Source organism: Pseudophryne corroboree (genome assembly GCF_028390025.1).
Source record: "Pseudophryne corroboree isolate aPseCor3 chromosome 3 unlocalized genomic scaffold, aPseCor3.hap2 SUPER_3_unloc_7, whole genome shotgun sequence".
In the NCBI taxonomy this organism is placed as follows: domain Eukaryota; kingdom Metazoa; phylum Chordata; class Amphibia; order Anura; family Myobatrachidae; genus Pseudophryne; species Pseudophryne corroboree.
The window spans coordinates 358,602-370,580 of record NW_026967563.1 but is presented as its reverse complement, the minus strand read 5'-3'; the positions used below and the strand labels follow the sequence as shown (position 1 = coordinate 370,580).

At 47.4% G+C, this 11,979-nt stretch overlaps 1 protein-coding gene across 1 annotated transcript in view; it reads left to right on the top strand.

The window, feature by feature from the left end:
- The first annotated feature begins 3,561 nt into the window (after positions 1 to 3,561).
- Positions 3,562 to 11,979, top strand: part of LOC134984637 (oocyte zinc finger protein XlCOF7.1-like) — a 31,637-nt gene continuing 23,219 nt past the window's right edge. The window contains exons 1-4 of the mRNA XM_063950182.1: positions 3,562 to 3,681; positions 5,811 to 5,889; positions 6,008 to 6,105; positions 6,255 to 7,518. Coding sequence (XP_063806252.1) covers positions 3,562 to 3,681; positions 5,811 to 5,889; positions 6,008 to 6,105; positions 6,255 to 7,518 — 1,561 coding nt within the window. The remainder of the gene's footprint in view (positions 3,682 to 5,810; positions 5,890 to 6,007; positions 6,106 to 6,254; positions 7,519 to 11,979) is intronic.

The following is an 11,979-nucleotide window of genomic DNA, read 5'->3' as shown; positions in this document are numbered from 1 at the left end:
GTGTGGAGGATAAATGGGAACATGTAAGTAGGCATCTTTTATGTCCACCGACACCATAAAATCCCCTTCCTCCAGGCTGGAGATCACTGCTCGGTGATCACTGCTCGGTGAGACATCTTGAATTTGATTCTCATTAGGTAGAAATTCAGAGATTTCATGTTATAGGATTGGTCTGACCGAGACGTCCGGCTTCGGGACCACAAACAGGCTCGAATAAAAACCTTCTCCCTGTTGTGACTGGGGAACCTTAATGATAACTTGATTTTGACACAATTTTTGTATTGCGTCACAAATTACCTCCCTGTCCGGAAGAAAAGCTGGTAAGGCCGATTTGAAAAAACGGCGAGGGGGGACATCTTGAAACTCCAGCTAGTACCCTTGGGATACTATTTGTAAAATCCAAGGGTCTAGGTTCGAACGAACCCAAAACTGACTTAAAAATTTGAGACGGGCCCCCACCAGTGCGGACTCCCGCATAGGAGCCCCGACGTCATGCGGTGGAATTGGCAGAAGCCTGGGAGGACTTCTGCTCCTGGGAGCCTGACAAGGCTGGAGATCGTTTACCTCTTCCCCTTCCTCTAGTAGCAAGGAAGGAAGAACCTCGGCCATTTCTGAATTTATTGGGCCGAAAGGATTGCATCTGATAATGGTACGTTTTCTTTTGTTGTGGAGGAACATAAGGTAAATGAATTACCCACGGTAGCCTAGACTCCAAATCATCAAGGTCGTCTCCAAATAAGGCCTTACTTTTATATGGTAGAGATTCCGTACTTTTCTCTGAGTCAGCATCAGCATTCCATTGGTGAATCCACAACGCACGCCTAGCTGAGACAGCCATGGCATTGGCCTTTGATCCCAAAAGACCAATAACTGTCGCAGCTTCCTTAAGGTATGCTGCAGCGTCCTTGATATAACCCAGTGTCAAGAGGATACTATCCCTATCTAGGGTATCTATATCAGATGACAAATTATCTGCCCACTTTTCGATAGCACTACTTACCCACGCAGACTCAATGACAGGTCTGAGTAGTGTACCTGTGGTCACATAAATGGACTTAAATGTAGTTTCTTGTTTACGATCCGCAGGATCCTTAAGGGATGCCGTGTCAGGTGACGGGAGAGCCACCTTTTCAGACAAATGAGACAAGGCATTGTCCACAGTGGGGGGGTGACTCCCACTTTTCCCTATCCGTCGAGGGAAACGGATAAGCTGCCATAATTCTTTTGGGAATCTGAAACTTTTTGTCAGGACCTTCCCAAACTTTTTCAAATATCGTGTTCAGTTCATGAGAGGGATGAAACGATATCTCAGGTTTTCTTTGTTTATACATACAGACCCTTTTATCAGGGACAGCCGGGTCCTCCGTGATATGTAATACATCTTTAACCACGTGCACCAAACACCCACAGACACACCGGACATATAGGGGACAGACCCACAGTAGAGTCTGTCAGAGAGACACAGAGATTTGCCAGCTCACAACCCAGCGCCAAATCACCGGTTCTGAAACACTAAAGAATGCCCCAGACCTGCAGCGCTTTATATTAAATAGATATATATACATATATTGCACCAATATTTCTGTGCCCCCCCTCCGTTTTGCACCCTGATACTTATTCAGAAGTGTGAGGAAGGACCAGCGTCTCTGCAGCCCGTGTAGAGGAAAATGGCGCTGAGCGAGCTGTGAGGACGAAGCTCCACCCCTTAATGACGCGGTTCAGTCCCGCTTTTTTTAAATATATATTTATACTGGCGGGGCTAGGACAGTACCTAGGCACTTATGTCTCCTTTTGCTAGTTTATTTTGAGGCTTTTCTGCTGCCCAGGGCACTCCCTGCCCCCCCCCCCCCTGCACCCTGTAGTGTCGCTGTGTGTGGGAGCATGACGCGCAGCGTGCGATCGCTGTGCGGTACCTCAGAAGCCGTCACTGAAGTCTTCTTGATCTTCTTCTTCTCACCTGTCTTCTGACTTCTGGCTCTGTAAAGGGGGTGACGGCCGGCTCTGGGAACGAGCATCTAGGCGTACCTAGCGATCAGACCCTCAGGAGCTAATGGCGTCCTGTCAGCCAGAAGCAGAGCCATTGAACTCACAGAAGTAGGTCTGCTTCTCTCACCTCAGTCCCACGATGCAGGGAGACTATTGCCAGCAGTCCTCCCTGAAAATAAAAAACCTAACATAAGTTTTTCCGGGAAACTCAGTAGAGCTCCCTGTAGTGCGTCCAGTCTCACTGGGCACAATTCTAAAACTGGAGTCTGGAGGAGGGGCATAGAGGGAGGAGCCAGTTCACACCCTTTCAAAGTCTTAAAGTGCCCATGTCTCCTGTGGATCCCGTCTATACCCCATGGTACTAATGGTGACCCCAGCATCCTCTAGGACGTATGAGAAAATAATAATAATAATAATGCTGCCACTGTATAATAATAACAGGACACCACAGGCTGCTCCTCCTGTATAATACCAGGACACTACAGGCTGCTCCTACTGTATAATAACAAGACACCACAGGCTGCTCCCCCTGTATAATAATAATCATAATAATAATAATAGGACACCAATGGCCGCTCCCCCTGTTTAATAATAGCACACCACAGGCTGCTCCTCCTGTATAATACTAACAGGACACCACAGGCTGATCCTCCCGTATTATAATAACAACAACAACAACAGGACACCACAGGCTGCTCCTCCTGTCTATTATGACAAGACAGGATGCTACCCCTGTACATTATTGCAACACAGGCTGCTCCTCCTGTATACTATGACAACACAAGTTGTTACCCCTGTATATTATGACAACACAGGCTGCTCCTCCTGTATACTATGACAACACAGGATGCTACCCCTGTACAGCACAATGCCACAACACCTGTAATGTCCCGTGTATAGAATTACGGTAACGGCGGGGTCTGCGACCCCTGTATAACGGTAACGGCGGGGTCAGCGTCACCTGTATTACGGTAATACAGGCATGTCCAAACTGCTGCCCTCCAGCTGTTGTGAAACTACACATCCCAGCATGCCCTGACACAGCTTTAGCATTCTTTGACAGCAAAACTGTGTCAGGGCATGCTGGGATATGTAGTTACACAATAGCTGGAGGGCAGCAGTTTGGACGTGCCTGCAGTAATAGGACACTAGAGTGTCAGCCACCTGTACAGGGATAATGCAGCACCAGAGGCTGCTCCAGCTGCACTATAACAAGGCACCAGAGGCTGCTCCCCCTGTAGTACAGAACCTGACACCAGAGCTGCTCAGCCTATAGAATAATAATAATAATATCATTACCTGCTGCCAGACACAGCAATGGCTGCTCTCTGCTCCTGCTGCCTTGTGGGAATGATAGAAGGAAGGCGGAGCTCAGACCAGGGGAAAATGGCCGCCGCTCCTGACGTCACTACACGGCCAGGGAAGCTATTGCTGCTGCCGGACTGGTCTACAAGAAGATGGCCGCCGGCCTCCTGAACTGAGGACATGTGTGTTAACTTTCATTACAGAGTGCTGGGCTGTGGGCGGGGTGTAGTAGGGGAGGACCCAGTAACCAGTAAGCAGCCTTTGCCAATCATGCCCTACTTCCTGCCTGTGCGTTCCACCTTACTTCCGGACTGTGCGGTCCACATGCAGGAAGTGAGTTTTCGTCGACTGCTGCAGCCTCGGCTCCCACTGAGTGTCCGTGGAAATCAGGTAATGACGTCTTACTATACAGGGGGAGCAGCCTGTGGTGTCCTGTTATTATTACTATACTGGGGGAGCAGCCTATGGTGTCCTGATATTATTATTATTATTATTATTATACAGGAGGAGCAGCCTGTGGTGTCCTGTTATTTTTATTATTATTATTATACAGCAGGAGCAGCCTGTGGTGTCTTGTTATTATTATACAGGATGAGCAGCCTGTGGTGTCCTATTTTTATTATTATTATTATTATTATACAGTGGGAGCAGCCTGTGGTGTCCTTTTATTATTATTATACTGGAGGTGCAACCTGTGGTGTCCTGTTAATAAAGACATATGTTATTATGTTTATGCTGGGGTGCAGCCTTTAATGTCGTTGTTATTATTATTATTCATTTTATTATATGAAATTGTGGGGATTGAAAATATTGCTCAAATTATCGGATATATTAAAGCAGAGACCATAATATCCCTGGCATGTGTAACAGATGATAATTGAAGCAGTATGAAGCAAATGTATATCACACTCCTGGGAGTGTCACAGTGACATCATTTAGATCTATAGTAATAAAGGTACATGACTGGGGAGGTGAGGGGATCTGGGAGTGTCACTTTGACATCACTTATATCTATAGTAATAATACAGGGACATGACTGGGGAGGTGAGGGGATCTGGGAGTGTCACAGTGATGTCACTTATATCTATAGTAATAATACAGGGACATGACTGGGGAGGTGAGGGGATCTGGGAGTGTCACAGTGATGTCACTTATATCTATAGTAATAATACAGGGACATGACTGGGGAGGTGAGGGGATCTGGGAGCGTCACAGTGACATCACATATCTATAGTAATACAGGGACATGACTGGGGAGGTGAGGGGGACCTGGGAGTGTCACAGTGACAAGAGAAAGAAAGTAGACTTCTTTGTGGGCGCACTCTTGTGAAGAAATAATTAGATATTCTCAAAGAGTAAAACATAACTTTTATTACAAATGATTAAGAAATTATTCAATCTCCTGAGAACAAATAATGTCTCTTGCCGCCTTTCCCCTGCCTGTCTCCTGCCGCCTTTCCTCTGCCTGTCTCCTGTTGCCTTTACCCTGCTGCCCACCTGCCTGTCACCTGCCACCTTTCACCTGCCTGTCTCCTGACACCTTTCCCCTGCCTGTCGCCTGCCGCCTTTACCCTGTATGTCTGGGACATTATACAGTAACACCGTGGGATGTGTCTGGGTGATGACTGAAGAGGTGACTGCTGGGAATGGGACATTATACAGTAACACCAGGGGATGTGTCTGGGTGATGACTGGAGAGGTGACTGCTGGGAATGGGGCATTATACAGTAACACTGGGGGACGTGTTTGGGTGATGACTGGAGAGGTGACTGCTGGTAATGGGACATTATACAGTAACACCAGGGGACATATCTGGGTGATGACTGGAGAGGTGACTGCTGGGAATGGGACATTATACATTAACACCAGGGGACGTATCTGGGTGATGACTGGGGAGGTGACTACTGGGAATGGGCCATTATACAGTAACACCAGGGGACGTATCTGGGTGATGACTGGAGAGGTGACTGCTTGAAATGGGACATTATACAGTTACACCGGGGTATGTGTCTGGGTGATGACTGGAGAGGTGACTTCTGGGAATGGGGCATTGTACAGTAACACCAGGTAAAGCGTCTGGGTGATGACTGGAGAGGTGACTGCTGGGAATGGGACATTATACAGTAACACCAGGGGATGTGTCTGGGTGATGACTGGAGAGGTGACTGCTGGGAATGGGGCATTATACAGTAACACCGGGGGATGTGTCTGGGTGGTGACTGCTGGGAATGGGGCATTATACAGTAACACCGGGGGATGTGTCTGGGTGATAACTGGAGAGGTGACTGCCGGGAATGGGACATTATACAGTAACACCAGGGGATGTGTCTGGGTGATGACTGGAGAGGTGACTGCTGGGAATGGGACATTATACAGTAACACCAGGGGTTGTGTCTGGGTGATGACTGGAGAGGTGACTGCTGGGAATGGGGCATTATACAGTAACACCAGGGGAAGTGTCTGGGTGATGACTGTATCACTGTGTGTATCAGGATGCCACTGTCTATGTCTCCATGCAGGAGGGGGAGTATATAGAGGAACACAGGGGTCTGTACAAGGACATGATGATGGAGAATCACCGGCCCCTCACATCACTGGGTAAGAGGAGACTGTCATGTATTGTACAGGGGAGAGCAGGTATGGGGACTCCTATATACACACATCATCTGATAATCACATATATACACTGTACTCAGTCACTGTGTGTCTCCTACAGATGGGCCCAGTAACAGAGATACCCCAGAGAGATGTCTCCGTACTCTGTATTCCCAGGATTGTACAGAGGAGAATCACAGGATCCCACAGGAGGATCAGGTAGGTGGGATTTAGGGTCTCCCCAATATACCAAAGTGACTGTCACTGTATGATCTGTAGAGGAGCTGTGTGTCAATAAATTTGTATTGTTTAATCTATTACTGAAATCAACAATTATTTCAGTCTTCTTTTATTGATGGTTTACATAGGGTGAAGCCCAAATAAATAATGTTAAAGTCAAAGCTACAGAGGGAGAAGAAGAGACGTATTTGACTCATATAAAGGCAGAAGATATAGAGGGAGAAGAAGATACGTATGTGACTGATATAAAGGCAGAAGATATAGAGGGAGAAGAGACGTATGTGACTGATATGAAGGCAGAAGATATAGAGGGAGAAGAAGATACGTATGTGACTGATATAAAGGCAGAAGATATAGAGGGAGAAGAAGAGATGTATGTGACTGATATGAAGACAGAAGATATAGAAGGAGAAGAAGAGACGTATGTGACTGATATGAAGGCAGAAGATATAGAGGGAGAAGAAGAGACGTATGTGACTGATATAAAGGCAGAAGATACAGAGGGAGAAGAAGAGACGTATGTGACTGATATAAACGCAGAAGATATAGAGGGAGAAGAAGAGATGTATGTGACTGATATGAAGACAGAAGATATAGAGGGAGAAGAAGAGACGTATGTGACTGATATAAAGGCAGAAGATATAGAGGGAGAAGAAGAGACGTATGTGACTGATATAAAGACAGAAGATACAGAGGGAGAAGAAGAGACGTATGTGACTGATATAAAGGCAGAAGATATAGAGGGAGAAGAAGAGATGTATGTGACTGATATGAAGACAGAAGATATAGAAGGAGAAGAAGAGACGTATGTGACTGATATGAAGGCAGAAGATATAGAGGGAGAAGAAGAGACGTATGTGACTGATATAAAGGCAGAAGATATAGAGGGAGAAGAGGAGACGTTTGTGACTGATATAAAGGCAGAAGATAGAGATGGAGAAGAAGAGACGTATGTGACTGATATAAAGGCAGAAGATATAGAAGGAGAAGAAGATACGTATTTGACTGATATAAAGGCAGAAGATATAGAGGGAGAAGAAGAGACGTATGTGACTGATATAAAGGCAGAAGATATAGAGGGAGAAGAGGAGACGTTTGTGACTGATATAAAGGCAGAAGATAGAGATGGAGAAGAAGAGACGTATGTGACTGATATAAAGGCAGAAGATATAGAAGGAGAAGAAGATACGTATGTGACTGATATAAAGGCAGAAGATATAGAGGGAGAAGAAGAGACGTATGTGACTGATATAAAGGCAGAAGATACAGAGGGAGAAGAAGATACGTATGTTACTGATATAAAGGCAGAAGATATAGAGGGAGAAGAAGAGACGTATGTGAGGGGTGATCAGCAGTGTAAGGAGGAGGAGATCCCTACAGATATCAGCACAGGTGAGTAATAAACACTTATTACAGAAAAGAGTCACATTCTCCTTGCTCAGTCACTACAGCAATCTCTTATCCTACACCCTCCTCTGTCAGTACAAATTAGGGAACTTTATTTGCCCAGTGTGGATTCAGGAGCCATCAGCCCCTATAATACTTCTGCTCTCCCCCTCACATCATGTCACTGTGTTACCAGCCCAGAGATCTGACCAGTCTCCTCCCCACACTCTCTGGTGTATCTCATACATCAGGAGACATCAGCCCCTATTATACTCCTGCTCTCCCCCCTCACATCATGTCACTGTGTGTCACCAGCCCAGAGATCTGCCCAGTCTCCTCCCCACACTGTCTGGTGTATCTCATACATCAGTAGCCATCAGCCCCTATTATACTCCTGCTCTCCCCCTCACATCATGTCACTGTGTGTTACCAGCCCAGAGATCTGACCAGTCTCCTCCCCACACTCTCTGGTGTATCTCATACATCAGGATCCATCAGCCCCTATTATATGCCTGCTCTCCCCCTCACATCATGTCACTGTGTGTTACCAGCCCAGAGATCTGACCAGTCTCCTCCCCACACTCTCTGGTGTATCTCATACATCAGGATCCATCAGCCCCTATTATATGCCTGCTCCCCCCCTCACATCATGTCACTACGTGTTACCAGCCCATAGTTCTGACCAGTCTCCTCCCCACACTCTCTAGTGTATCTCATACATCAGGAGCCATCAGCACCTATTATACTCCTGCTCCTCCCTCACATCATGTCACTGTGTGTTACCATCCCAGAGATCTGACCAGTCTCCTCCCCACACTCTCTGGTGTATCTCATACATCAGGAGCCATCAGCCCCTATTATATGCCTGCTCCCCCCCTCACATCATGTCACTGTGTGTTACCAGCCCAGAGATCTGACCAGTCTCCTCCCCACACTCTCTGGTGTATCTCATACATCAGGAGCCATCAGCCCCTATTATACTCCTGCTCTACCCCTCACATCATGTTACTGTGTGTTACCAGCCCACAGATCTGACCAGTCTCCTCCCCACACTCTCTGGTGTATCTCATACATCAGGAGCCATCAGCCCCTATTATACTCCTGCTCTCCCCCTCACATCATGTCACTGTGTGTTACCAGCCCAGACACCTGACCAGTCTCCTCCCCACACTCTCTGATGTATCTCATACATCAGGAGCCATCAGCCCCTATTATACTTCTGCTCTCCCCTCACATCATGTCACTGTGTGTTACCAGCCCAGAGATCTGACCAGTCTCCTCCCCACACTCTCTGGTGTATCTCATACATCAGCAGCCATCAGCCCCTATTATATTCCTGCTTTCCCCTTCACATCATGTCACTGTGTGTTACCAGCCCAGAGATCTGACCAGTCTCCTCCCCACACTCTCTGGTGTATCTCATACATTAGGAGCCATCAGCCCCTATTATACTCCTGCTTTCCCCCTCACATCATGTCACTGTGTGTTACCAGCCCTGAGATATGACCAGTCTCCTCCCACTCTCTCTGGTGTATCTCATACATCAGGAGCTATCAGCCCCTATTATACTCCTGCTCTCCCCCTCACATCATGTCACTGTGTATTACCAGCCCAGAGATCTGACCAGTCTCCGCCCCACACTCTCTGGTGTATATCATACATCAGGAGCTATCAGCCCCTATTATACTCCTGCTCTCCCCCTCACATCATGTCACTGTGTATTACCAGCCCAGAGATCTGACCAGTCTCCTCCCCACACTCTCTGGTGTATCTCATACATCATGAGCCATCAGCCCCTATTATACTCCTGCTCTCCCCTCACATCATGTTACTGTGTGTTACCAGCCCAGAGTTCTGACCAGTCTCCTCCCCACTCTCTCTGGTGTATCTCATATATCAGGAGCCATCAGCCCCTATTATACTCCTGCTCTCCCCCTCACATCATGTCACTGTGTGTTACCAGCCCAGAGATCTGACCAGTCTTCTCCCCACTCTCTCTGGTGTATCTCATACATCAGGAGCCATCAGCTCCTATTATACTCCTGCTCTCCCCTCACATCATGTCACTGTGTGTTACCATCCCAGAGATCTGACCAGTCTCCTCCCCACACTCTCTGGTGTATATCATACATCAGGAGCCATCAGCCCCTATTATACTCCTGCCTCCCCCTCACATCATGTCACTGTGTGTTACCAGCCCAGAGACCTGACCAGTCTCCTCCCCACACTCTCTGGTGTATCTCATACATCAGGAGCCATCAGCCCCTATTATACTTCTGCTCTCCCCTCACATCATGTCACTGTGTGTTACCAGCCCAGATATCTGACCAGTCTCTTCCCCACACTCTCTGGTGTATCTCATACCTCACGAGCCATCAGCCCCTATTATATTCCTGCTCCCCCCCTCACATCATGTCACTATGTGTTACCAGCCCAGAGTTCTGACCAGTCTCCTCCCCACACTCTCTCATGTCAGCTTCCCTATAGGTCTGTCCCCTATAGATCCCGTGTGTAAGGGGGTCTGTGTGTGTGCGGGTGTACACTTGTGTAACATGTCAGAAAGGGGGGAGGAGTCCTCTCCGGAGGAACCTATAATGGATGCACCTGAGGGGGGTGTAATGGCTCTTCCATCACAGAGGGAGCCTGAGTGGGTGAGAAAGTTGCAATGTAATATTTCCATGTTGGCACTATGTTCTCAGACTCAGAGAAACAGACTGTGTATTGGAGACAGTCTGTGGCGGATGCTTTATTTACTGATGCCTTCGGGGCCTCTACGAGGGTCCCCTCCGATTCCCAGAAAAGGTCCCTTTCACAAATTATGAAGGGGGACACTGACACTGATTCCGACACGGACGCTGACACTGGGGACTTGAGAGGGGTAGACCCCAAATTAGCCAGAAGCATACAATGTGTGATTGTTGCTATAACAGAGGTGTTGGAATTTCCTGACTGTACCCACACCTGAGGAAAAGGATTATTTTAGAATAAATAAGTAACAGGAGATAACTTTTCCTCCGTATAAGGATCTGAACAATTTCTTGGAGGGCGCCTGGGCTAACCCTGAGAAGAAATGTTACTATTCCTAAGAGGTTACGGGTTGCGTACCCTTTTCCTGAGGACGACAGACGTAAGTGGGAGACGTCCCCAGTGGTAGACACCTCAGTTTCTAGACTGTCTAAGTAAATGACTTTGCCTGCTCCAGGGTCAGCTTCATTAAAAGATCTGGCTGACCGAAAGTTAGAGACCACTCTTAAATCGATTTATACCGCTAATGGTACATTGCTCAGGCCCGCCATCGCAGGGGCGTGGGTGGGTAACGCGGTAGAAAAATGGGCACACAATTTAATGGTTAACATTGATACTGTGGATAGGGACGAGGTACTCATTACCCTCGGCCACATCAAGGATGCGGCTGGTTATTTGGTAGAAGCCATGAAGGATGTGGGGCTGCTCGGTTCCAGAGCCACAGCTATGGCCATTTCAGGTCGCAGGGCTTTATGGGTCCACCACTGGAATGCTGATGCGGAATCAAAAAGGAATGTTGAGACTCTCCCTTATAACGGGGAAGCCTTTTTTGGAGACAAGTTAGATGCTATGATTTCCACTACTACTACAGGAAAATCTGCATTTTTGCCTTCCGCATACGTCCCCCCTAAGAAGCCGTATCATTCTCACACCATGCAGTGCTTTCGGCCCAACAAGTACAGAAAAACAAAAGGTAACCCCTTCTTTGCTGGAAGGGGTCGAGGTAGAGGCAGGAGGCCTGCTACCCCTGCTAGTTCCCAGGAATAAAAACCAGCAGCTGCCGCTGCAAAATCCCCAGCATGACAGGTACAGGTTGGAATTTCAAGATCTCCCCCCCTGCCGATTTTTCAAATCAGCCTTACCAGCTTCTGTCCCAGTCAGGACAAAAGTGTTGACCGCAATACAAAAATTATGTCACGACAAGGTAATTTCTTTGGTTCCGGAAGTACAAAGAGGAAAAGGGTTTTATTCCAGCCTCTTTGTGGTACCGAAGCAGGATGGCTCGGTAAGACCAATTCTGAACCTAAAGTCCCTGAATATGTACTTAAAACGATTCAAGTTCAAGATGGAATCCCTCAGAGCGGTGATCTCCAGCTTGGAGGGAGGAGAGTTTCTGGTGTCGGTGGACATCAAGGATGCTTACCTGCATGTTCCCATTTATCCTCCGCATCAACCATATCTGAGGTTTGCAGTGCAGGACTGCCATTACCAGTTCCAGACATTACCCTTCGGGCTCTCCACGGCCTCGAGGGTGTTCACCAAAGTGATGGCAGAAATTATGGTACTCCTTCGCAGGAGGGGTGTCAAGATAATTCCTAACCTGGACGATCTCCTTATAAAAGCAAAATCCAGGGAGAAGTTAATACAGGACATTGCTCTGTCCCTTTCGATGCTTCAACAACACGGATGGATTTTAAACCTTCCGAAATCCCAATTGGAACC